General features: G+C 39.1%; 1 protein-coding gene across 3 annotated transcripts in view; it reads right to left on the reverse strand.

Annotated features, from left to right (window-relative positions):
* The window catches only part of MDN1 (midasin AAA ATPase 1), a 186,391-nt gene that overhangs the window by 63,114 nt on the left and 95,909 nt on the right, over positions 1-27,368 (reverse strand). For all 3 annotated transcript variants that reach the window (XM_054491122.2, XM_054491121.2, XM_063666411.1), the window contains exons 34-53: positions 26,908-27,126; positions 25,071-25,268; positions 23,286-23,494; positions 22,187-22,309; positions 19,553-19,750; positions 17,855-17,962; positions 17,299-17,487; positions 13,470-13,559; positions 13,101-13,364; positions 12,700-12,961; positions 10,989-11,148; positions 9,992-10,108; positions 8,882-9,090; positions 7,502-7,650; positions 6,923-7,134; positions 6,384-6,604; positions 5,029-5,142; positions 2,822-2,954; positions 1,681-1,796; positions 381-514 (exon numbers count right to left, since the gene is read on the reverse strand). In XM_054491122.2, coding sequence (XP_054347097.2) covers positions 381-514; positions 1,681-1,796; positions 2,822-2,954; positions 5,029-5,142; positions 6,384-6,604; positions 6,923-7,134; positions 7,502-7,650; positions 8,882-9,090; positions 9,992-10,108; positions 10,989-11,148; positions 12,700-12,961; positions 13,101-13,364; positions 13,470-13,559; positions 17,299-17,487; positions 17,855-17,962; positions 19,553-19,750; positions 22,187-22,309; positions 23,286-23,494; positions 25,071-25,268; positions 26,908-27,126 — 3,425 coding nt within the window. The remainder of the gene's footprint in view (positions 1-380; positions 515-1,680; positions 1,797-2,821; positions 2,955-5,028; positions 5,143-6,383; positions 6,605-6,922; positions 7,135-7,501; positions 7,651-8,881; positions 9,091-9,991; positions 10,109-10,988; positions 11,149-12,699; positions 12,962-13,100; positions 13,365-13,469; positions 13,560-17,298; positions 17,488-17,854; positions 17,963-19,552; positions 19,751-22,186; positions 22,310-23,285; positions 23,495-25,070; positions 25,269-26,907; positions 27,127-27,368) is intronic.

A 27,368-nucleotide genomic window follows, 5' to 3' on the forward strand; every position in this document is an offset into this window, starting at 1 on the left:
TACAACTGATCCACATTAAGAGAGCAGATCAATGGCTACCTCGTTGTGGGTGGCAACAGGAAAGAAGAAAATATAAAAAGGGAATGAGGAAACCTTTGGGGGTGATGGATATGTTCATTATCTTGACTGTGATAATGGTTTCACAGGTGTATACATGTCAAGACTTATACACTTTAAATATATGCAGTTTATAATATGTAAATTACAACCCAATAAAGATTTTAAATATGTGTATAGGTATATTTAAAACTGTTAAGAATAAGTTTCTTAAATAATATTGGGCATATAACAACACTAAAGTTAGTCTTAGCCCTAAGAATCTTTATGCCAAGAAAGATAAATTTTGTTCTTTAAAAATAAAACAAGGTGCAGTTCCTTACCTCATTGACACTGGCATCAGACACCATTCCCTGGGAGGACTGTACCCAGAGCAGGACTAGTGCATCACAAAGTTCAAAAAAAGCAGCAAGATTGACCACAATTTCATGGGGCAGAGTGTGATAGCTTTCTGGATCTGGGAGTCGACATAAATAAAATGAGAACATTTCATCAGATTTAAAATAATCTCTGGACATTTTCAAAATAAATTGTAATCTAGAACTTAAATGTTATCCCCAGTACAAAGGTCAATTTTCAGAGCAAAAACAAAAGCAAATTCTTTGCCTGCTACAGGTTGAGTGTCTCTTATCTGAAATGCTTAGAATCAGAAGTCTTCCAGACTTTCAATTTTTTTTTTTTTTGATTTTGGAATCTTTGCGTATACATAATGAGGTATCTTGGGGAAACACAGTCCAAATTTTCTATTTTACAATATTTTTAATAATTTTGTGCATGAAACAAAGTTTGGACTGCATTTTGACTATGGCTCATCATATGAGGTCAGGTATAAAATTTTCCATTTGTGGCATCATGTCAGTGCTCAAAAAGTTCCTGATTTTGGAGCATTTCAGATTTCAAATTTTCATATTAGGGATGTTCAATCTGTATTATTAAACTTGGCAAATGAGGCATGTATACCTACAGATGTAAATAATGTCTCACTGAAAAACGCAGATTATAAAAAAAATGTATATTTTATACAAGTATTTAAGTATAAAATGAAAACTAAGTACATATGTTTAGAAGGATAGTTAATACCAATAGATATGAGAAAATATAAATGAAACTATTACTAACAGTAGCTGATGTAAAGATGAACTTTTTCAATTTTTATACTTTTTAATAGTTTGAATTTTTTCCAACAAGCACAACTATCTTTTCAATTAACAAAAAATAAAGATGGGAGAAATGCTCCCTCCTATAATAAATGCTTATGAATATGTACTTTTTCAGCCGACAGACCTAGTTTTCAAGTGGCTCTGTTACTTGCTAGAGATGTGACCTTGAGCATCTCCGTGTCTCCCTTTCCTCACTAACAACATGGGGACCTATATCACAGGTGGCTATAAAAAGTAAATGAGATCAAGGACACATAAAAAGCATTTAGCTAAGCACCTGGCACAAAGTAAGTGCTCAGTAAATGTTAGTCATTACTATTGAGTAAGGGGACATGTTTAAAATCAGGCCAGCAGATTGAAAGAAGCCAGTAAACAGCAGCAGCTGCTGAATATGCCTCTCAACTTTAGCAACATTATGCAATCAGATGCTTAATTAGAGAACACAAAAGGTAAACGTTCTTACCTTGATGGAATTCAAAGGACATTCTCAAAACACTATCTCTTAGCTTTTTGCTACCAACAGAAACCAAATTTGCTTCAGTAAAAACCCGTTTTTCCCGGTCAAGATATATGATTGTCCTGGAATGAGATTCAAAAAACGTAACAAATAGCTATCGGTTAATAACGTTTTCAATCATATCCTCTATTTGCTGGAACACTTGGAACATCAGGGTCCTTCAGCCTGCCATTCCTCTCCTGCCTCTGCAAATCTTGGACTAAAGAGATGGAGACGAAAGTGACAACTACTAAGGTGAAAGGAAAGAAGATCGATGAATGGAGAAAGCTGGGTCTAGGCAGACTGCCAGGCCTTGGTCTGTCACGATCTGACAAACTGCACTGTGAACTCTTCAAAGTGGCCATGGTAGAAATGGAGGAGCTGGTGGAGTAGAGGAGTAGGGGGTTGGTAGCTTGCAAGACAACCTCTGAGGTACACACTATACTTGTGGATTCACTTTGAAAATTATGTAAATTCATATGTCAGTGTGTACATAAGTATGGAGGTGCTATTATGTCTCCAACATTTGAGGACAGGAAATGATGTGGACAGAGAGATGGCTGAGGAAGAGACAAGTAAAAACAAGTAGGTGAAAATGGGAGGAGCTGCTGGGAATCAAACAAAAACCAGGCTGGGCACAGTGGCTCACACCTATAACCCCAGCACTTTGGGAGAATGAGGCAGGTGGATCACTTGAGCTCAGAAGTTTAAGACCAGTCTGGGCAACATGGCAAAACCCTGTCTCTACAAAAAAGTACAAAAATTAGCCAGGTGTGGTGGTATGTACCTGTAGTCCCAGCTACTTGGGAGGCTGAGGTGGGAGGATGGCTTAAGCCCAGGAGGCAGAGGTTGCAGTGATCCAAGATTATGCCACTGCACTCCAGCCTCAGTGACAGAACTAGACCCTGTCTCAAAAGCAAAACAAAAACAGAAAACAGTAGAAAATATGATTATTGTACGATAAAGGCAATATGTCCAACACCCCACCCCACAACTTCTCAGGTTCACAAAATTCAACACACATAAGCTATTTGACAGATTCTTAGGAAAGGTATAATCCGAGAAGCCAGTGAGGCAAACAGTGCCCAGAGCAGCAGGTTTCACTTACTTGTTTGCAGCTGATTCTAAAAGGGCAAAGAGCTGGTCAGGCTGGTCCGTTTGTGGGTCAAAGTCCATCAAATTTCTAATCATGTCCAGAGCCTGCATATTCCATCGGGGATCCAGAGGGATCACAAATTCATCTAGTTTAAAAACAGAACAAAACAAAAATCAGAAATATTGGAGTTAAACTCCTTGCCTGGGAAGTTTCAGTTGAATATTTTCATTGTTTTACTTTAAGCACATTGAATCCTGATGGGGAAGAGGTTGAACCAGAAAATACCATGAGATTCATCCTATAATACTAGAACAGCAGGGTTTAATAGCTTTTACACTCTATCTTTACCAAATGCAAAGTATCTGTATGTCCTGAAAGTTCATCCCAACGCAGGATATAAAGGTAATCCCTACTAGAATACAACATTCCAACCAATGAATTCACTTCCTGAGATCACACTAATCCATGGGCTAAATTACACAGTGGTCACCATTAGCTTAAACAAAACAAAACAAAACAAAATTACGTACATGGCAGAAAATGAATGAATACACCTCACTATCTGTTTTCATTAAGAAAACAATGCAATTTTTTTAAACTTAAAAACAAATTCTCTATAATCAGAGTGTGGCTGCTGCTGCCCCACAATCCTCTGGCTCACACCTGACACAACTTCTGTGAAGCAGGAGGAGACTGACATTCTCCAGAAGTTGTGAAAACCCAAGGAAAGGAGGCAAGACACAAAAAAGGGTTACACTAATTTGAAGGTGGCTGGCAGGACGGTTCAGTGGAGCACTTTAAGTTTTAAAAGCATCCACCATATAGTAGACTACCCAGACTACCCAGGACATACTGTGAACAGCAGGTACATTAAGGAGGGAACCCATATTCCAACACTCAGTAAGATAAAAAGGCTACAAAACTGAAAAGGACAGATGGAGCTAATGTGTTCCAACAGAGGACAAGCGATGCATGCTGAAAATGAAAGCTGCTATTGTAGAACTGTGTTTGTAAAAGTTACAATCCTCTCATAGTGGAAAGCCATGACTTAGTTCAGCCACAACTTGACTAGCAAAGTATTTTTCTCTATTGTTTGATTTCTTCCCATTCACTCCATGATCTTTAGTGCACATAAAGGAATTATTTAGCACAAAAGCATCATGCATATTTTTTTCTAAACCAAATGGCCAGTGGTATATTTTGATCAACATCAAATGAAGATGGAGGTAGAAAATTTTAAATCTGGTGTTGTGAAAATGCCCATTTTCCTCATTAATGCTTGTGCCAATCAAGTTAATACTACTCTGTTCTAGGAAATGTTTATTCTCTCACTCCTTATTTTAAAAAAATAAATCTTGAATACTTCCTTTGATCAGATATCTTAGATGTCTATTTTTGTTATCACTATGGTTTTATAACTTCATCATCAAGGCTTTCTCAGAGACAGGGTCTGGCTCTGCTGCCCAGGCTAGAATGCAGTCAGCGGCACTATCACAGCTCACTGTGGCCTCAAACTCCTGGACTTACACAGTCCTCCTATCTCAACCTCCCAGGTAGCTGGACCACAGGTACAAGTCACCGCATCTATCATTAAAGTTTTATATTTTCCTAAATTAAATGACCCTGTGTAACTTTCCTTTAAGTCAAATATCTCGTTGTTTTGAAACTCTTCCTACTAACAATACTGGTAGACAACACAAAGTTAAAGGTGGAAGGTACCTCAGAGAAATAAGAGCTTAATTCCCCTAGTTTCTAAACACAGGCAGAGACAGTGAATGATGAGCCAAAAATCTACCAAGCCAGTTTGTGGCAGAGTTGGTACCAGCGCCCAGTGTTCCAACTCCTAGATTCTTTTCACTCCATGGCATATCATCAGCCTCCTTCAGAAGCTGGAGGATAAATGGATAGTTTCAGGCCAAGCATAGTGGCTCAAGCCTCTAGTCCCAACACTTTGGGAGACCAAAGCAAGAGGATTGTTTGAGGCCAGGATATCAAGACGACCCTGGGCAACTTAGTAAGACCCTGTCCCTTTTTTAAAACAAACAAACAAAAAAAAACGTAGTTTCAAAAAAAAAGAGGAAGAATTTGCTTCTGCATATCATGAGTCTTCTAAAAAATACTGTTATGTTGAGACCTCTAACAGGTCAGATCTTTTCCCCATAAAGTCAAAAGATAAGTTTCCAAAACAGTGCTGAGAGCTAGAAATCAAAAGTGCATACCTGTTGTATTTGGTTGTAATATTTTGAAAACATTACTGACTGCACCTGAGAGGGAATGTGAGTAAAAATTCCTGAGAGATGCAGCACTGGCTTCCAAATGAATTTGTATGGACTCTGTGGAGGAAGGAGAAACCAGTGTTAGACTCTAAAGCAGTGCTATCCAATTAAACATTCTGCAGTGATGAAAATGTTCTACAGCTGCATAGAATAACCACTAGTCACATATGAGGACCTGAAATGTGGCCAGTGCAACTAAAGGACTGGGTTTTTTATTTTTTTAAATCTAATCTACATTTACATTTTAGTAGCCCTCTGTGGCTGGCTAGTGGCTATCATATAGGACAACATAGATAAAAATATTTATAAAAATTCTCTACATATATTTAGACAGATGACCACATGTGTTACAAAATATTATAAACATCCATGGGCTTATTGACAAATTCTCATGAAGTAGAAAGGCTCATGTAAACTCAATTACTTAATCTCCACCAACAAATTCCATGTTCTGTACTTTACAATTCAAGCAATGTTGTTATTGTTGCTTTGTCCTCTCTTAAAATGAAAGAACTACAAAGAAAGTACAGGTGGCCCTCCATATCTGAGGGTTCCACATCTGTGGAATTCAACCAACTACAGATCAAAAATATTCAAAAATTTTAAAAAACAAAAAATAAAAATACAACAAAAATAATATAAATTTTAAAACAACATACCACAACAACTATTTACATAGCATTTACATTGTATTAGGTATTATAAGTAATCCAGAGATGATTTAATGCATACAGGAGGATATGTGTAGGGTATATGAAAATACTATCCCATTTTATGTAAGGGGCCTTGGCGTCCACATATGTTGGTGTCCCTGGGTGGGGGAGGGAGAGTCCTCGTATCAATCCCCCACAGATACCAAGGGACAACTCCAAGTGTGACAACATGGAGCACTGGAACTAAAATAAGATTAGAATCTTATATACTTTTAGAGGAAATGCATTTATCAAAACTAATACCTTTCCCACATAGAATGGTTCTGTAGCAGTAGTACAGCACAAAAAGCAGATGTTCAAAACTAAAAAGTAAAATAATACAGTATGCTTTCCTTTTGAATTTGTTAGGAAGGTGACTATGTCCTGAAATGCTAAGGATAACATGGAAACAAAAGTTTATCTTGTGAAACATCTACAGGCAGACTTGCTCCTTAACAGTAATGCCAGACCACAAATTTCTTCCTAGGAGACCTCCCAACTGTAATTTTAACAGTGTAGTCACAGATTAACACAGCTGCTGAGGCACTTAAATAGCATAAGTGTATATAAATCACATCAGTGGACAAATTAAGCTGTTCTACTCACCAAGCTCCTGCGGTATATTCTTGGCTAAATGATAAAGCCATTTAACTCTGAGCATCCAATCCTGATTGGTTGCTCTTTCTATGAGCAATTTAACAGCCATGGCCAAAACATCTGGTTCATCGATCCAGTAAGTATTCACTTCGACTGCATTAAATTTCAGGTTCTCAGGGCTGGGGGACTGCATAATTTTCTCTAAGTCTTGCAAGGTAAGAGGCTGACTCCTGAAATTCATTTGAATGAACAAACTCAGTACTAGAATAACCTTTTATTTCCCATTCCAAATAACTGAGAAAACCTCTTTCACAAATATTAGATCAAAGGTAAGAGAGAAAAGGAGAATCTCCCACAGAGGAAGAAAGTTAAAACCTACCTAATAAATAATCAATAGGGAGCAATATCACAATGAACAATAAAACTATGACAGCTACATAATAAATGGCCACAGAATGCTCCAGTTAAATATATTGTGTCCTGACCATTTCCAGCAAAAATAAAAACCAGCCAAGAAACCAGAGACACAAGCCGAAGGCTCCACTGACCTTGTCCAGCTGCTGGTTTTCATGCTCATCCTGTTGAGACAATATGCTAAGATCTGTCCATCTCTTCGGACTGTAGACAGGTGTGAATCTTCAGTAGCAAAGAGAGCTGAGGGCACAGAATCTGGCCACAGTCCCATGCCAAGAATGGAGTCTCCCCAGGTTTCATGTGCTCGCAAAGAAAAAACATGTTTCTCCAGTAAAGCCTGTACAAGCTGGTAGGAGACAAAAACACAATACAGTGGTACCAACATAAAAGTGATATTCCCCAAAAAACAGCAAAGTAATAATAGTCCATGTGACCACCTCACAACAACTTTTAATACACTCTTCAATGAAAAACACAAGTCAAATTCTACTTTTCCTGATGACATGTAAGTTTAAAAAAAAAAAAAAAAAAAAAGGAATATTTACATTCAAGCTATCTTCCAGAAAAGTACCTGGATACCAGATCTCTATTAGAGCAAACTGCAGTGGTCAACTCTCTTAGGTGACTGGGTTGCCACCTTTAAAAATAATTTCCTCGTACTCAATAATGTAGGGTATTACAACTTAGAAACATTCTGCAATACTTCATAGTACCTTCCGGTTTGCTGGTGAATGCTGGGAACAGACATACACTTCCCAGCATGCTTCAGAAAAGGCTCTGTCTAAACTCAGCCCTCGCTGCAGGTACTGGACAATTAGTACGGCTGTCTGGATTAAAGTTGATACAGAAGATGTTGGAGAACCTATTAAAAAAAAAATTGCCATCTATAAACAATAGAGTCTTTAAAATCTCCAATGAAAATGGATAAATTCTGCCCTCCCATCAAACCTCCTTCCTGTCAGCTCCACCCAAATACTTACTTTACAAAACATTCCAAGTAGACTCTAGAGTCCTCCGAGGGCACAAAGGACCTGTAGGAACCTTTGTATTCCTATCTCCCCTGTTTCTCTCTGGCTGTCTGTAATTCATTATGAGGGACTCATTTATAGATGTGATAAAGCCTGGTCACGTATATCCTTAATCTAATGCTGACACACACTGAAAGTGGCAAGTTGAGTGTAACCTCATAAAAGACCATGGGATTTGAAATCCAACAGCCCTATTTGCAACTTCCAGCTGTTATTATTAACCGATAAATTACTCAAACTCTCTGAGTCTTATCTGAAAAATGAAAACATATGCCTTGCAGAACTAGTGTAAAGATTAAATAAACAGCTGGGCACGGTGGCTCACGCTTGTAATCCCAGCACTTTGGGAGGCCTAGGTGGGCGGATCACAACGTCAGGAGATCAAGACCACAGTGAAACCCCATCTCTACTAAAAATACAAAAAAAAATTAGCCGGGTGTGGTGGCGGGCGCCTGTAGTCCCAGCTACTCGGAGAGGCTGAGGCAGAAGAATGGCATGAACCTGGGAGGCGGAGCTTGCAGTGAGCCGAGATCATGCCACCGCACTCCAGACTGGGCGATAGAGCGAGACTCCGTCTCAAAAAAAATTAAATAAACAATCTGCATGGTACCTAACACAGAGTAGTTATCCAACAAGCAATACTTCATTTATTATCTTGCTCCTTTTTGTGTAATTGAACGTTTAGAAAAAGTAACACCTGTCTGCTTTGAACAACTCAAAGTTTCCTCTTTATTCCAACTTCAAGAGGTTGTTGATGACCCTGGAGAAATGATGGGCAAACTTCATAAACCTCAGTGCATAAAGTGGAATTACTCAAGGGTTAGCCTCTGCTTACTTGCATCAGAATGACATAAGAAGCGTCTTTCAGATACTGATTCCTGTGCCTCGCCCTGCCCTGCAGAACCCAATCTCTTGGGGTGTCTGGAAATCCACATTTTTAACAAGCTTTCCTGATAATTTCTACATACACTAAATGTAAGAAATCTTTGACGAGCAGTCCAATGGAATGACATAAATTTCTTGAAGACTAAAACTCTGCAAAGGCCCAAAAGTCAAGCACCTCACCTACAACAGTGCTCCGGGTCTCTGTGTGTAAAGCCAAGAGGATGTCACATACACTGTTCCCCACCAATCCAAGGCTGTGCAGCAGAACTTTCAAATCCAGGTTGTCTGGGGTGCTCACATCCCCTTCCCCTGAAATGTAGATTTCAAGTCCACGATTCCTCATAGCTCGGGATATATCTCCATGAACAGGATCCATCGAGAGGAAAAGTCTAGAAAAATAGCAATTCAAAGAAAAAAACTATTTTAAATCCCAGTGCAACCAAAGGTGTAGCTCAGCATCAGTCAGTGAGGGCAAATCCCATGTGGCTCATTGTCACAGAATTCACATCAAGGATCTTTTACTTCTAGCATGCATCAATACAGCAAAAGATTTTCTCTAAACCTACTTTCCTAAGGAACTGTGTATGATATATCCAGTGTACCTTTAGTGCTGAGAACTTTAAAAATTTAACCTTCAGATATTCCCCAGAGTAGGCTGTACTAATTCATTATTCTAACTCACCTACAGCCAGCAGAACAGGAAGCAAGTGTAGTCTCCTGAAACAACTGGATTCATATATTGAATGCCCATCAACATCTCCATCTAGTTATCTTACACCTCTCATTTATGTCTGAAAGTAAACAGCTGTTTCCCTGCAGACCCTCCCCACATTAAACCTGCTCCTTTACCAGTCTTCCCTTTCTCAATGAATGGCAACCCCTTTTACCCAGTTACTCAAGCCAAAAACATAGGTGTCATCCTTGATTCTTCTTTTTCTCAACCCATATGTCCATCAGCAAACCAACCCATCTGACCACCCTCATCTAAGCCACTGTGATGTATTGCCTAAATTACTGCAAAAGGATCATGACTGGTATCTCTGCTTCCCACCTTCGTCACCAATGCAAGGCAAGGACCTTGCCCCTCTTGTTTATGCTGTGTTTCCAGAGCCCAGCAATGCCTGGCAAATAGTAAAGCCTCAGTAAGTATTTGTTAAGTGAATTAATAAATGGGTGAACTTCCCCATGATTCAGTTTATAAATAAAATATATAAGGAAGTCGTACTGAACGTCTACCTCTGCTACTGAGGCTGTCAGATTCTGAGGCAGAAATGTAAGAGATATAAATACCTGAAATTGGGATTTGGTGTTATCGTGGGAGTGGATCCATCTATCATTCCTCTCTCACTAATAGTGAGGACACCTCCAGGTTCAAGCAAAGCATTCAAACGATCCAACACTGATGGGCTGCAGAGACAGAATTCAGATGGTGGACAGGCTGACATGCTGCATTGACTCTTCTTTCCTTCCACACACGGGGCTCCAAATGCTTTTGACTCACATTTCCTTTTGGCACAATCACTCACCCAGATACAACAGTGATCTCTTTCAAAAGTAGATTCCCCATTGATTTCCCTTCTCGCTTCCCTAGGCACATAGCCCAGGGCCTTATACACAGTAAATACACAAGATATTTTTGAATAAATGAAATTGAAGAAAATGATAAGTTCCTTGCACTATAACCTTTTCACTTTTTCCTTTCCTGCCCCCCATCCCTCAACATTATCAAATCCATTTAAGGTGGCTGGATTTCAATTTGTAACATTCAGATCAATGCTCCATGAAGAAACAGCCATCATCTAACTTGTAGTAGCTTCTATGTTAACTGTATATGTACAATAGTTTCACACTTGTCCTTTACCTTACTGTAAGATCAAGAATGATACATGGTTGAATCGCTGTATCACTGATGGCCATTTAATAAATGCCTGCCCTGTGTCAGACCCTGCATTAGAAAAAACTGCACTGAAGAAACCCTAACAAAAGGAAGACTTCTGATATTAAATTAAAAGGCCTAACTCAAAGGACATTGCCAGGAAAAATAATCCAATTTTGTTAGCCTTTGCTTTGGCTGAAAATTATCATACAGAGCTGAAATCTTGTAACTGTCTGATGACAAATTACCACTGTTCACCAAAGGGAGAAGTCTACAGAATATGGCTGAGGATGCCTGCGTAATTAAGAAAAATAGCAGCTTCAAAATACCAGCACTTCTATCTGGGTTTCTACTTTGACAAGCATATCCCAAATTTCAAGTTGGACCACTGATTAGGCATAAGGTTCTTACTTGCAGAAGTTAACATTGTCCATGAGAAGCCAGTCTCCAGACTTCAGGGCCTGAACCAACATGCTGTCAACCCATTCAAATGTGCCATGGCTACGGCCACTGGCAGACTGCGTAAGCTTCACACCAAAGCTTCGGAACTCTTCAACAAGTTTGGCAAACTCTGAAATGTCACAGGGAAGAATCACCATCCACAGCACTTAACTTCAAACCAAGAATTAAGTTTATGAAAAGGAAGGTTGATACTTCTAGCAGAGGTTTTTAAGATTTCATCAAAGAATAAATAGAAGAATGTTTTGCTTCTGTTTAAACACAGATAGGAAAGTTAAGTTTAAGACAGAAAATACTTCTTAATGGCTCTCTGTATTAATAGCTACTCAGGGCTGACTCTAGGGTGATAGAGGTGGCAAATGATTTTTCTGTATTACGGTTTCTCAAATGGCAGAAGGAGGATGTTTCCCATCTATCAGTGCATTTATATTAAATGAAAGTGCTATAACTTCACACAGTGCAAACTGGGCTTCCTTTATAATGAGCATATCATATGATTATAGTAATATAGTAATAACTGGTAATTACTTGCCAAATGCTTTATAGTTTATATAGGCCTTCCCTGGAAATTTTTCAATTGATCTTTTTGGCTGGAAACTGTTTTATGACCATTTTTCATATCACAAGGTAATATACATTGGATTTCTACTTCTAAAGATGAGAGAGCAACAAGGTTTAGAGTTAACATACCATAGCCCAACTACTTGCTAACTGTAAAACTGTAGGCAAGTAATTTTGTCTCTATGAATATTCACATCCTCATCTATTAGATGTAGATAATCCTTCCTATAATGCAGTGTTGTCACAGTGATTAAAAGTGCATATATTCAATATAGTGTTTACAATAGAAATTCATAACTCAATGGTGAGTTTTATAATACCCATTTAAAAATATATGACACATGACTGCATCGGATATCTTTTATAATTAGAGTGAATGAGTAAAGGATTTCAAGTTCAAATGGCAGGCTTAAAGTGAGAAATGACAGACCAAATCAACAATGAAGAAAGTAAATGAGTGGCCCACCGCCACAGATAAAATGTTTGCTGGCCTAGAAGTGGGATGTCTGATTTCTTCCGCCATAAGGAATCAACACTTTGTAATCAGTTACAAGCAGGCTTTGGAAATAAAGAATGACAAGCATAGTGACAGACCCAGCCTATGGGCCTTTAGGTTGAATCCTCCCTAAGAGCATGCTCACCACCACTCTGAAAGTGGCACCACAAAATGAGAGAAGTTTCCATGTTAATTGGATGGCGTACAGGATGATATATTTCCTCCATCTCCACACAAATGAATAAACACATCCTATGAATTCAGACTCCTATTCTTCAGTTTAAAAATGCTCAATTTCCTGAGAAATTATTGAGTAAAAAAAAAGCCAATAATAATAAAAGTTTTACATGCTGTTTTATCATTATAGGTGATTACACACAAAATAAACCATAAAGCACCATAACCAATTTTTTTCCTATTTGATTTTTGAGGATCAACTATTCTGAATACTTTACCTCAGCTTCATTTTACTTTCTAGGCCAAACTTTCCCACAAGTTCCGATTGTTAATAATTATTAATACAAAACATTTGTAAATCTATTACGTGTAAATGGACACAATTAAGCAATGGTTAAGTTCCTGATACAGAGATCCAAATATACATACCTGCCTTGGAGTATGAGTTGATTTTATTGTTGAGTCGCTGCATAAGCAATAACACTGCTTCTAGTTTGTTGACAATCTCCATCGTGATAGCTATACCACCTTCTCCAAGACACTTAGGCTTATATGTCAGAAGAAAATGACTCCAGGCTCGCAGCACTACTTCTGCATCATCAGCACTGATAAGGAGGCTATCCCTTAACAGTGCCCTTACAGTTCCCTCCACCTTCTCTAGCAGCCGCCTCCAAGGTCGTATAAGATCAACCTGTAATTTCCAGAGGACATGAACTCATCACAGGGTCAGAGAATACTGTTATCTGTACTCATCACCAACTCAGAAGACCCTCAGTCAGACCACGGGGTTTATTATGCTTTGCCAGAAAATATGAAGGCAGACTGGTTACCTGCTCAAATCCACCCAGCAGCTCAGTAGTATCCATTGCACTGTTCATAGCCATGATCTTTAATGTGTGGCCAGTAAGGTGTGCCAGAAGCTGGACCAGGCTGGTCTTGCCCACAGAGGCTGGCCCGACCAGGATGACCATCCAGCTCATCTGCACACACTTCATGATTGACTCCAGGGGTTGGAATGACTGGTGCAGGAGCAACAGGGGATGGCGGGACGGGTGAGGAACACAGCTCCCACGGGAAAGGACTGAGTAGCCCAACTGAAAAGACAGGCCAGTGAGATTTCCATAAGCGTGCCTGGTAGTGGGAGCAGAAGAAACCATTAAAAAATGTCAAAGGATAGAGGATTATCCTAGTCTCCTTACCTGAACATCATAGGGAGTGATACGAAATAGTCTGGTTCCCATGTATGGGTTGGAATTTGAACCAAACACATCCTTGAATACAGCAATGACCTAAAGGAAGAAGATAATGCAATAAAAACACAAATCACTCCACCTAATTCTTAGGCAAACTTTCTAGAAAACAAGCACAGTGATAAGAGTCACTATTCTAAAAACACTGGACACAATTCCCTTATCCTTTTGAATTTTCTCTTATAAAAAGGATTGACTGCATTTATTTAATTCTTTGGAATGAAAGTAAATTTGAGATTGAGAACATAGCAGTCATATTCCAAACCATCTGAGATTCTAGTGAGAATGCACCATAAATTAAATTGAAGCCATGGACACTGTAGTATTGAAATCTAGAGACAAAAAAGAGTTGTTTGCTTTCATCATTGATGATACTACCTAAAAAGACGATAGAACAGTAATACGAAGATTATAAAGAAAAATGACCATTCATTAACCACCTCCTATGTACCAAACACTGTATTAAGTACTTTGGTAGATTATTTCTTCTCTTTATACCCATGCAAAATAGTTACCATGTCCATTTTATATAGACAACAGCACTCACAAGAGTTATAGAATTTGCCCATGGTTGGTGACCGATTTTAAATCTAAGCCAGTCAGCCTCCAAAAACATGTTATCCCTCCAAACATTTATGTAGATATGAAAACCAAATTTATTCCTCTAACCAATTATTTACATTGTTATCCTTTCATTAGCAGTAATGCTATTAGAAAATGTTCTGTTGACTCTCTTTTATTTTGGATCTCTAAAAAATCTAAGAGTAATGGTTGGGGGGGCGGGGATAGAGGTATATAAAAAACATTAATTTAGCCCACAGAAGTAGGGAAAATTAGAGCCAGAAAAAAAATAAATAAAGTATACAAAATAGTATTTCTAAAAAGCAGCAACACTTATATAATTGAATACTGCAATGAAGTTAAAAAATAAAAATAATATAGATAAAATCATAATCAGTGTCAAACATTGGACTGTGAGACTAAAAGCAGCATAGGAAAGTGTTCCTGTCACCTACCTATGAGTCCAGGTGATACACGACCTCATGTTCCACACTAAAGCATATAATCCCCAACCCCTGATGTTCTACCAGAGGGTTAAAATTACAAATATTGCTACTCGGGAGGCTGAGGCAGGAGAATCACTTGAACCCAGGTTGCAGTGAGCCAAGATCACGCCACTGTACTCCAGCCTGGGCGACAGAGCAAGACTCCATCTCAAAAAAAAAAAAAAAAAAAATTCCCAATCTAGCTCTTCGGTTTAGCTTTATAAAATCAAAATTCAATTCAACTGGACTCTTCTAGCTTTTATAGACTTTATCCTTCTATGACATTATTTTTCTTGACCTTGTCTCCCCAACTAGAAAACACCTATAAGGTCTATTACAATAACCCTGAATTGGAAGAGTGATGGAAAACTTCCACATACCACAATGACCCAGCACCTGACTAATCAATCATTCAACAACTGGCATGTGTTTTGGTCATAATTAATATACTATAAGTGGATGAAGAAATTAAAATACTAGCTGATTATATGAATTATATATCAATAAAGCTGTTAAAAACTACTAAGACTTTCTCCTAATCAAATGATTGAAAGTCACCTACATATGATAAATGAGTTAGTGTGTAATTAGATTCTGAATACCACACTAAAGAAGCTCTGGGTGGCCGGGCACAGTGGCTCACTCCATTTGTAATCACAGCACTTTGGGAGACTGAGGCAGGAAGACTGCTTGAGCCCAGGAGTACAAGACCAGCCTGGACAACACAGCAAGACCACATCTCTATTAAAAGTAAAAACAAATTAGCCAGGCTGTGGTGGCATGTGCCTATAGTCCCAGCTTATCAGTGGGCTGGGGTGGGAGGATCCCTTGAGCCCAGGAGGTCAAGGCTACATTAAGCCAGCATTGTGCCACTGCATTCCAGCCTAGGCAACAAAGTGAGACCCTGCCTCAAAAAAAATAAGAACAGCTTTTCGAGGTAGAAGTCGACTCCTGTGAGGAATGGTGCTGGTTGCAGATGCAGTGTGGCTCTGGATAGCACCTTACGGACAGTTGTGTCCCAAAGGAGGGATGAGAATAGCTACTGAATTGTTTCTTCCCAGGTCCTAAAGAGCAAGCCTAACTCAAGCCATTGGCACACAGGCATTAGACAGAAAGCTGGAAGTTGAAATGGTGGAGTCCAACTTGTCTGGACCAGCTCAATGGTTCTACTCCTGGTAACGTTTTTATCCATGGATGGCTTGCTTGGGTAAGGACATGAAGACAGTTCCTGTCATACCTTTTAAAGGTATGGAGAGTCGGCTTGACTACACTGTGTGGAGCAAGTTTTAAAGAAGCAAAGAACTCAGAATTCATGCTTGAAGAAATGCAGGCAGACCTGTTATCCTCAACTAGGGCTTTTAATGACCACAACAAGCAAGCATGCAGCTTACTGCTTGAAAGGGTCTTGCCTCACCCAAGCTGGAGTGCAGTGGCCTTTGAAGCTTACTACAGCCTCAAACTTCTGGGCTCAAGTGATCCTCAGCCTCCCAATGGTCTTTGTAGACCGCCTGATGGAGTCTCATGGCACAAGAAGATTAAAACAATGTCTCCAATTTTAATAAATTTTTGCAATCCAAAAAAAATAAATAAATAAGAACAAACAGAATGGGTAGCAGAATGAAAGGGCTGTGAAAGTCACATGTGCTATGGGCCAGCCACATCTTCACATTTCAACAAGGAGGTTACTGCTTCTAGTGCATGCATCTATGTATCTATTCATTTATTTTCAAACAGTGAAGTTTACTGGAAGGAAACAGCAGACAAACTGGAGAGGGCCTAAACTGGAAAGCTGGCTCTGCTGCCTGTGACACTCCATAACTTTAAGCCTTGGATCTTCACCTGTAAGATGCCATGACAGCACCTCCTGCCTACAGCTATTGTGAGCATTCAGCGAGACAGGATTTTAAATACCACAAACTAAAATGCACACATTATTACAATTCCTTACAGTAGGAATTCTAGTTTTACAAACAGATATTTTTATTTTCACTTAAACACAGAATATTCCCTCTTTATACGATTATACTTTCTAGACAAAATGCTTTGTAATTTGACATTTATTTAAAAACAAAACAAAACAGAAAAACTTCCTCTTCTACGGAGTATCACCTGTCTGCCTCCTCCTGCTTCTCACCTTGGTACCTGTAAAGATGATGAAGACTTAGTTCTTTACTACTGGAGGGCAATACTGCTTTAAGGTATGTGATCATGGGGATTTGGATAGATAAGCAAATTATGTCCTCTAAAGCAAGCTACTCTACATTGTGAGACCCCAAGGTAGGAGAACGTTTAGTCTGTTCTTTTAACTTTTAAATTTTGAAGCAGCTTTAACAGGCTTGCTAGCCAGATGCAGTGGCTCACGCCTGTAATCCCAGCACTTTGGGAGGCTGAGACAGGTGGATCATCTGAATTCAGGAGTAGAGATCTGCCTGACCAATACGGTGAAATCCCGTTTCTACTAAATACAAAAAATTAGCCAGAAGTGGTGGCTCATGCCTGTAATCCCAGCTACTTGGGAGGCTAAGGCAGGAGAATCACTTGAACCTGGGAGGCGAAGTTGCAGCAAGCCAAGATTACACCATTGCACTCCAGCCCGGGCAACAAGAATGAAACTCAGTTTCAAAAAAAAAAAAAAAAAAAAAAATGGCTTGCTATTAGTGTATGTTCTTTCTCACCCACAGGAAATCAACTTTCAGATGGAAAGAAATACAAATACCAAGTGTGAAACTCACCTTTTTTTTGTCTTCTTCGGTTCTCATTCTTTCACCATAGACCAAAAATACATGCTGACCAGGATCATAACACCCAGGGGACTGGTCAACCAGCATCAACTGACACCAGCGGAAAAGGTCCCGGAGGTTGAATTCCCAGGGTCCTCCTTTTTGCCCCCATTTCTTCTCAACAGTCACTTCATGATCAATCTAGAAAGAAAACATCCTGATTGGGAAACATGCCCTGCTTACTACTACGCACTGAATTAAGTACTAGGAATGTACTACAAAAGCATCCGTAATCTGAAACAAAAATTAACAGGCTTGATTCAGAGCCTCTTTCTCAAGACTTCCAAATGCCTGGCATATCCTCTAAGCATTAACACTGGTAGTCACAATACAGAAATGAATTACCGGAAGCCTCCACTACATAGTGTGCCTTCCACTAGAAACCTGTAGAATTCAAAGTAATTTTTTTTAGTTAGAGATCCTGATAATTTGGTAGAACTCTATGTTGAAAAAATGCTGGTTCAAATACAGCCAGAAAAAAAAGAAACCAATACATGTAGGTACTTACTTGGTTATTGAAAGCAACCATTTTCTTAACAATATTTTTCTCAATGGCTGGAAACAAAGTACTGGCAATGAACTCCATGTCAATTACTGTAAGGGGATCAACGAAGACCTAGAAATCCAAAAATAACATGAAGAAATGCCTTTGTTTCTCTTTACCAAACACTAGAAATGACTACCATGTCTTATTATGCAAAATCTTTAATACCAAGTAACAATACATGAGAAATATAATTTTCAGTTATAGAAATTTTTTTTGTGTTTTGAGAATAAAGAATCATAAAATCTTCTAAATACAGCAGAGTAGAGGTTTTGTTTTTAAGTTCTATTCTAGTGAATTAAAGAAAAAAGAGGCCCAGTGCAATGGCTCACACCTGTAATCCCAGCACTTTGGGAGGCCAAGACAGGTGGATCATGAGGTCAAAAGATCAAGACCATCCTGACCAGCATGATGAAACCCTGTCTTCACTAAAAATACAAAAATTAGCTGGGCATAGTGGCATGCGCCTGTGTCTCAGCTACTCAGGAGACTGAGGCAGGAGAATTGCTTGCTCCCAGGAGGAGGAAATTGCAGTGAGCCAAGATCACGCCACTGCACTCCAGCCTGGGCAACAGAGCAAGAAGACTCCATCTCAAAAAAAAAAAAAAAAAAAAAAAAAAAGATACATGTTATTAAAAATTTCCTATATATAATGTAAAATGCTTTTAAATCTGGGTGGTAGATACGAGTATTCACTATAAAAGTCATCCAATTTTTCCATATGTTTGAAAGTTTTCTCAATAAAACATTCTTCTTTTTTTAAGATGGAGTCCCGTTCTGTCGCCAAGGCTGGAGTACAATGGCGCGATCTCAGCTCACTGCAACCTCCACCTCCCAAGTTCAAGCGATTCTGCTGCCTCAGCCTCCTCAGTAGCTGGGATTACAGGCACCTGCCACCACACACAGCTAATTTTTATATTTTTAATAGAGACAGGGTTTCGCCATATTGGCCAGACTGGTCTCGAACTCCTGACCTCAGGTGATCCACCTGCCTTGGCCTCCCAAAGTGCTGGGATTACAGGCATGATCCACCATGCCCAGCCAATAAAACATTCTTAAAGGATACTCAGCCAATTCTTAATCATAAGAGACAGTGACACTAAAGAAATCTAGAGACATTTCCAAACCTCTGGATTGATGATGTTAAACTCTGAAAAACTGATGTTAAAACAAGTAAGCATACACATACACAGGTACCCCTCCGCAAGTAAGAATAAAGGCATAAGATACCAAAATGTTAATAATGACTGACTGGGGAATAGTGGATTTTTATTCTTCATAGTAGTTTTCTGTTCCTTCTTTTCTTTAGTTAAAATGCATTATTTTCAATAAAAATTTTTCTTATATATTTCAACAGATCAGAGGGACAATTGAAAAGGTCCAAGACTGGACTTCATCCCAGAGTGCAGTCACAGAATCCTGAAAAGGCTGGGGACCTCACTTTCTTCCAGCTGATAACACATCTAGTCTTCCGGGGCAAAAGATGAAGGACAGAAGCAATGATGGGAATCAGTCACATTAATATTGATCATATAAGGACAAGAAAGAGGATCGTTAAGCTGATCCTCTGTAATTCTCAGTGAACATCCTTAAAGGCTTCATAATAGTAGTCTTATCCCCTCACAGTCTATCTTTGGTCTCTATGGCAACAGCAAATCTTACCTGAGTGAATCTGTTAAGGAAAGACCTGGGCAAGCCTTTCCTCCCACCTCCTTGTCTAAAGGGATTCTGACACCCAAAAATCTTCGTCTTTTCATGCTGCACTTGAAAGCTCATTCCTAACTCAGGCACATAGATTTCTCCTCGGTGGTCAAAACAAGCATTGAGTCCTTCCAATACAGACTGAGAAGCCAGGTTAAGCTATTTAAAGAAGAAAGTACATATATTTGTCTCAAATATGTTATACAACTGCAACAAAAAGCAGGGGAATAATATGCAGCAAATAAAGCTAGAATTATCTTCAGAAAGGGAATTTCAAACAATATTGATAACCTTCTGTATTTTCGGCTGAGTTATGGTTGGTTTGTCTTCATTCTATTATTCTTTTGTTTTTGAGACAGGGTTTCACTCTGTCACCCAGGCTGCAGTGCAGTGGCACAATCACAGCTCACTGCAACCTCTACCTCTAGGGCTCAAGAGATCCTCCCATCTCAGCCTGCTGCATAGCTGTGACCACAGGTGTGCACCACCACATCCAGCTAATTCTTTTTTTTTTTTTTTTTTTGGTAGAGTCAAGGTCTTGTTATGTTGTCCAGGATGGTCTCAAACTCCTGGGCTCAAGTAATTCTCCAACCTTAGCTTCCTAATGTTAGAATTACAGGCATGAGCCACTGTACCTGGTCCAATTCTATTATTCTTTATTTCCCATGTACGTTAAAGAGATTTTGGCTGGTATTTTATACACACACACACAAACACACACACACGTATGTATACACACATATATTAATAATCTTTAAACTGAATAAATGCTCAAATTATATTTTAAAGTTAAGAATCTTCTCAAAAGTTAAACTGTAGCCATTATATATAACCTATATTAACCTGCTCTGTTAAGTAATAACTTGCAGAAAAACTTGCCAATACACAGATATTTCATTTTCACAATCTGAGTTTTTAAGATGTGTAACACAAATTAGCCAGGAATGGTGGCTCACGCCTGTAATCCCAACACTTTGGAAGGCCGAGGCAGGTGGATCACTTGAGGCCAGGAGTTCAAGACCAGGCGGGCCAACATAGCGAAAACTTGTCTCTACTAAAAATACAAAACTTAGACATTGTGGCGCATGCCTGTAATCCCAGCTACTCAGGTGGCTAAGGCAGAAGATTCACGATTCACTTGAACCTGGGAGGAGGAGGTTACAGTGAGCCGAGAACCCACCACTGCACTCCAGCCTGGGCGGCAGACTGAGACTGCCTAAAAAAAAAAAAAAGAAAAATAGGAAAAAAAAAAAAAAAGAAAAGAAAAAGAAAAAGACACGTAACACTAATTGTAGAGAATAGATAAGATTTGCTAACTCTTTAAATACTTTCCCATCTCAAACACTGAACAAAATCTCCAACGGGTTTCAAAGTCAGGATATAAAGTGAGTTAATACAGCTGATTTCCACCAATTTTGTAAATAAGAACAATTACAAGGGGCTCTTGTGCCAGGATGAAAAGAGCTGAATGTAGGTCTTCAGATAAGTAGTTCAGAGATCAGGGATGTGAAGCATGTGTGGTTTGTTGGTAACATAGAAAAAGGAGATTGGGAAAATACAAGTTAATAAAATGCAAACAGGCAAAAATCAGAGCATACTACATTAGAATTTCAAGTGTCATGTTTACACAAGCACCACAAAGCACAAACACTTCTGTATATTCCCAAACAGAAGGCCGCTCTTAAATGTGTTTATAAATCTAGAAGGTCTTGCCGTCCCTGAATGCAATTCCACTAAACACACAATTCCACTAAATACTAAGTATGGTCAGTAGCCTTCAGCTTTAAAACTAGGCTTTCTCTTTTCCTGGCTAATATATATTGTATCAGACATCTTGTTAAAAAAAAAAAAAATCTGAAAAATGGGGAAAAATTCCCTCTCCTTGTTATCCCAAGAATAAAAGGCAGAAAGCAGCTCAGCAGACAGGAGTCCCACAGCACCCTCTCTGATGATCGGACCCAGGAGTCTGAACCTGGGGGACCTGTTGCAGCCTGTGTCCAAAGTCTCACCTGTGACACGTACATCACTCTAATCATTTCAGCTCCACAAATATTTCTAGCCTTTTCCTGAATATTGTGCACCCCAAACTGACCCAGCTCCATATCTCTAGCTGTCAGATTCAGTATTTATCATGTCTCATACTCTGCTCTTTCTTCTGATGAATAATTTACCCAATATGCACATATAACTGATCGTTTCCTCATTTCGGTAGGTCATTTTGTATGTCTTTCCTTAGTGTCTCTGGTGCACTAATAAAACATGAAGCAGTTGACACTATTTGTAAAATGCCTCTAAAATAAATGCAAAAACGGCAAGCCTGCCAGAGACTAAACTAGTAACGATGCAGTTTTCCTCTGAAGGATAACTTTAAACAGTGGGAGAGTTTGTAGGTTTTATGTACAAGGGCCTCTTTTTGTGTATTCTGCCAAGTGACCTTCCTCATTCTTAAAGGAAACTACAGAGGATCTTTTCATTAGAGAAAAGTCATCAGAGGGATCTTCCACTGAGAAATGGATTGTGAAATGGAACTGTGAAAGGATGACTGCTCCTCACACACATGATCACTGTCTTGGGCACGACAAACAGGCCCCTCACCTCATCCAACACCACCCAATGGCCTGCCTTCAAAGCTGCCAGTAAGGGGCCATCACGCCAGGCAAACTCTCCTCCCTTGCCACCTTCAACAGGTAGATCTGCTCCAAACAGGTCTGTGATGTCCTTTGAAAGGGGAAGAAATGGAGAAAAGCCATTATTACTTAAAAAATCAACTGGATTCTAACACCCTAAATCTGAAATGATAAATATTTGGGGCTGGCACCACTACTCTTCCTTCCTACACCCAAGATAGAACTAACCAATCCCAGCTCTCTTTACCAAGAGCCCAAACATGCCCCCAAGAACTTTCCCAACATGCTCCATATATCCATCAATTTGAGCTGGTGCTCTAGGTTAACAGTTGTCAACATTGGCTGTACTTGGAATTTAATTGACAGGCTTTAAAAAAAAAAAAGAAAACAAAACCCTATTCCAAAGGATTCTCATTCAATTTGTCATCTTACCATATTTTCCCTAGATTGTTAAAAGTCATTTTATTTCTACTACTTTTTAAAAAAAAATTTAAGCAAAAAATTAACTGGGGTTATATTACAGCAAATATCAAAGTGGATAATTCTCTCTCGAAAGAGAATTAGAATAAAGCATCCAGAGAGAATTAATATTATAGGTATCAGCAATTAACAAATCCAAAGAAGACTTAGTTTGGAAGGTCATGTTGCTGTGGTCTTTATTATGATATGAAATATCTGAGGATACAGGCCGGGCGCCATGGCTTACACCTGTAATCCCAACACTTTGGGAGGCCAAGGCAGGTGGATCACTTGACATAAGCAGTTTGAGACCAGCCTGGCCAACATGGTGAAACCCTGTCTCTACTAAAAATACAAAAATTAGCTAGGTGTGGTGGCGGGCACCTGTAATCCCAGCGATTAGGGAGACTGAGGCAGGAGACTTGCACCCCACTGCACTCCAGCCTGGGCAACAGAACGAGACTCTGTCTCAAAAAAACAAAAAAAAGAAAAGAAAAGAAATATTGAGGATACTGATAATGTAACCATTTCTGATTAGGAAACTATAAATTGACACAGACATTACTATCTATAGCTATCTCCATCAGCTGTAGGATGACTGAGCTTACCGTTTGCTCTGATAAGTTGATTCTAACAAGGGTATTTCCTGAAGCCTTTGCTAATGCTCCCACCAAACTTGTCTTGCCAACACCAGGGGAACCCTCCAGAAGAATGGGTTTCTTCAGTTTGGTAGCTCTTAAGAGCCTCTGTGCATTCATAGCAGTGGTCCCTGCACTGAGTGCATAGTCTGCAATATTATTCCTGTGTAGGACAGGTCCTTAAGTGGAGAAAAGTAAAGCCACGTATAAGCGGGATATCACCAAATCACATGTATGCATCAACTCAAGATTTTAAAAATCTACCACATGGGCTATCAGTTAGTGAAATACCGTTTGCAGTGAAAATGTTCAATCCCTATTTCAATATTTCCCCACTTCTAGATCCATAAAATGCTTTAAAGGAATATCCAATAGCATGTTTTCTTCAACAGTGCCTACTACACAGATCTCTCCATCTCCTATACACATACATGTACATGCAAACACACACCTGTCCTTTCACAACCTATACCCTGAATCACTGTATGTACTTGTACAATTTACCTTCATAGTTACTTTCCTAAAAACCAAGTGTAAGCTAGGTGTATGGGCCACATGGTTCCACATAATCAATTTCATCCAATGTTTTTGGCCACCAAAACAATTCACACTATGTCCTTAACCCATAAGTTAACAGATATGCAGGACTAATAACAGCCTTGTAAGATTTAATATATGTGCCACTGTCTCTTGGAAGAAGTTTTTGTTTTGTTTTCGTTTTGTTTTTTGGTTGTTTTTTTTTTGTACACCAGTTTGAAGGGAGTGAGGCTAGGAAAACATTTATTACCTCACCCTTGGTAGCAGAAGCAATGACCACCCCAGTTCTAGGCCACTAGCATATATCTCCTACACAGGAGCACTGAATCCTGTGATGGTGGCTTAGAGAAGGGATTTGATGGTTAGATTATACAGCCCATCAGGGATGAAGAGAGAATACTGCTAAGGAGAGATGGAGCTCTGAGGACAGGGGCAAGGGCAATGGAACCTGGACTGGTTATGTTCACCACTGAAACCCCAGTAATTGCCACTGCAACTCCATATATTTCAGGCATTCATCAATCATTAACATAGAGAGGGCAGAGGGACAAGAAACAGATGACTCTGCTACAGAAACAACATACTGAAAAAGTAGGAGCACCTTAGAAGTAGCTAATCTAACTGCCTCATTTAAATATTTGGTAGAGGCAATCTAGTTAGATATTAGAACACAAACCCACTATCTCCTAGACTACTGCATTTCCCATTTAACCATTCACTCATCCATCAGAAATTTTCTGAGTGCCTATGACTGTGAGGCCTAAATGTCAGATGCCAGGGACCGGATCAGGAATGACACATTACCAGCCTTCAAGGGTTCACAAAACCTGTTTCTGTAAAAGATGATGAGGTTGTATAGTTAAGATACATTATAGGCTAAATAGGTCTTTGCAAGCCACTTTAAAGTTTACTATCAACATTAGTAGAGTTTAGAGCTTTACTATAGGAAAGTTCCTATTGCGGGAACCAACTAATAAAAAAATAAGCACTGTATAAGACAATCTATTTATAGATTGAAGTCTCTATTTCCCTCTATTTTTACATGCCAGTTACGTATTTTCAACCATTCACACAATTATGGTTATTCCCAAGTCAGAATCTAACTCAGTTAGTGCAAATATAATCATGAGTATTACACATTAAAACTAAGTCACAATAAAAGCCAAGTATCTGTAATCTATAGAAAAGGAAAATTCATTTTTTAAAAATCATTCTTACCCCTTGGTATAAAAAATGGATGAATTCCCCAAAGGTTATCTATTCCAGTGAATTCTTTGGCCTTCATTCTGTCATAAATCTTCAACTCATTTTTCTGATATTCTGTAAGTCGTACTATCTTGGCAAGCCTCTTAATTAGAAATTTCAGACATTCTTTTCGTGCTAAAAGGGCTGTACCAAACCCAGAGGAAGTTACCCCTAAAAGACAGAGGATCAGTCCATGAAGCAACAGTACAACACCAAGCTTCACCACCATTCAGCAGGAGCTCTAGCACAGGTTCCTGGAAAAAAGAGGCCTCAGCAAAACTGCAGCCTAAATGTGATTTCTAGTGTAAGCAGTCCTAAGAAAGATGTCTCACATGAATCCCCCACAATCTATGGATTATCAATTAAGCAGCAGATCATTCAGTAAAGCACTCTAGTCACTCAATGATAAATCAGCCTACATACAGTACCTAATATGGCACTAGTAACCATTTTTATTTATATTTCAAATCTTCATGGCTGAAAAACCACAGTGATTTTTATGACATTAAAATAAACTTAAAATATTCAGGCCCATTATCAAAAAATGACTACTCATGTTAAACATTGGCCAGTGCTTCTACTCACAATAGCAAAGACTTGGAACCAACCCGAATGCCCATCAGTGATAGACTGGATAAAGAAAATGTGGCACATATACAGCATGGAATACTATGCAGCCATAAAAAAGAATAAGTGCATGTCCTTTGCAGGGTCATGGATGAGGCTGGAAACCATCATCCTCAGCAAACTAACACAGGAACAGAAAACCAAACACCACATGTTCTCACTCATAAGTGCAAGTTGAACAATGAGAACACATGGACACAGGGAGAGGAACGTCACACACCGGGGCCTGTCAGGGCGTGGGGGGCAAGGGGAGGGAGAGCATTAGGACAAATACCTAATGCATGAGGAGCTTAAAACCTAGATGACGGGTTGATGGGTGTGGCAAACCACCATGGCACATGTATACTTAGGTAACAAACCTGTGTATTCGGTTTCTCTTCAAATAATCTGATCAATCTTTTATTCTTTAATTCATAGTAACCCCCACCCTTTTCCTTTTTCTCCTTTTTTCCTTTTTGCCTTTGTTAAATGCCCAGGCATGCCACAATACCAGGCGTTATCAATACCAGCTCACATTCCTTTCCTTATTTAAAAAAAAAAAAACTAACTTTTTAACTCATTACAAACACCTGTCCCCCTTCCTCTCCACTTTCTTTTACATGCCCACCTTATCTAAAAAAATTCAAATGTCTAGCCAACCAAAATTAGTTTAAGTTATACAACCCAACCCCAGCCAATAAAAGAAAAATACAAAAACAAAACTTGCATCAAAAATAAAGGCTCTCGTGCCCTTTGTTCAAGTGTACTCTCATGGCAACTAGCCAAAAAAATACCCCTCTGCACGAAAATAGAATTGCTTTGCTAAAAACCCTTTTTTCAAGTGTTCAATTTCTTTAAAATTTTAAGCATTATTCCTAACACATGTATCCCAGAACTTAATTAAAAAAAAAAAAAAAAAAAGCCAGTGCTTCAGAAGCAAAGACATTTCAGCAGTCTTTACTCTACTCATAATCACCACTTCATGTTTGTTAAGTACCTGGTCTACCAGCTTTGAGAAGTTGCAGTGTATCTTGTGTGCCAATCACCTTTCAAAGAGTACAAACAAAAGGAAAGCCATTCTGAGTTTTAGAAATGTTCTGAGAAGTGATTCAGTAAAATAGCTGGGTCAGAGGCCTGGGCTTGCTCCTTTTCCTATGCCCCTCTATACGAGCCCCTTGTCCCCACCAGCTACCAGACAACATACCTGAACCTATTCCATCTATGTACACCAGGCATGCAGCATGGACAAAAGTTGTCACAGTGGAGATGATCTCTGGCCTTTTCGAAGCAGCTTCCTCCCCCATTTTGTTCATGAAGTTAACCCAGGACAGGATATCTCTGATACTGACCACACACTTTCTGCCAAACTCTTGGTGGGTCAGCCAGTCAATGAAATCCAGCATCACTTCAGGTATGTCAGACCCTAAACACAAGAAACAAAAAAAGCATTTGCTGTTAGCGGGAGATCCCAGAACAAAAGTTCATAACCAGGGGCACACAAATGGCCAAAAAGGGGTCTCTGCTCCTTCTAAGCAAAGTTCTGTGAATGCACATAAATGCTGTTTCTAACAAAAGCAGCCTGCAGCTTTGATCAAATTCCGAAAGGATTCATCAATAGCAGTCCATCCCTATCCAAAGAACAAAACAAAACCTTGGGAGTTATAG

Source organism: Pongo pygmaeus, chromosome 5, assembly GCF_028885625.2.
Source record: "Pongo pygmaeus isolate AG05252 chromosome 5, NHGRI_mPonPyg2-v2.0_pri, whole genome shotgun sequence".
NCBI lineage: Eukaryota > Metazoa > Chordata > Mammalia > Primates > Hominidae > Pongo > Pongo pygmaeus.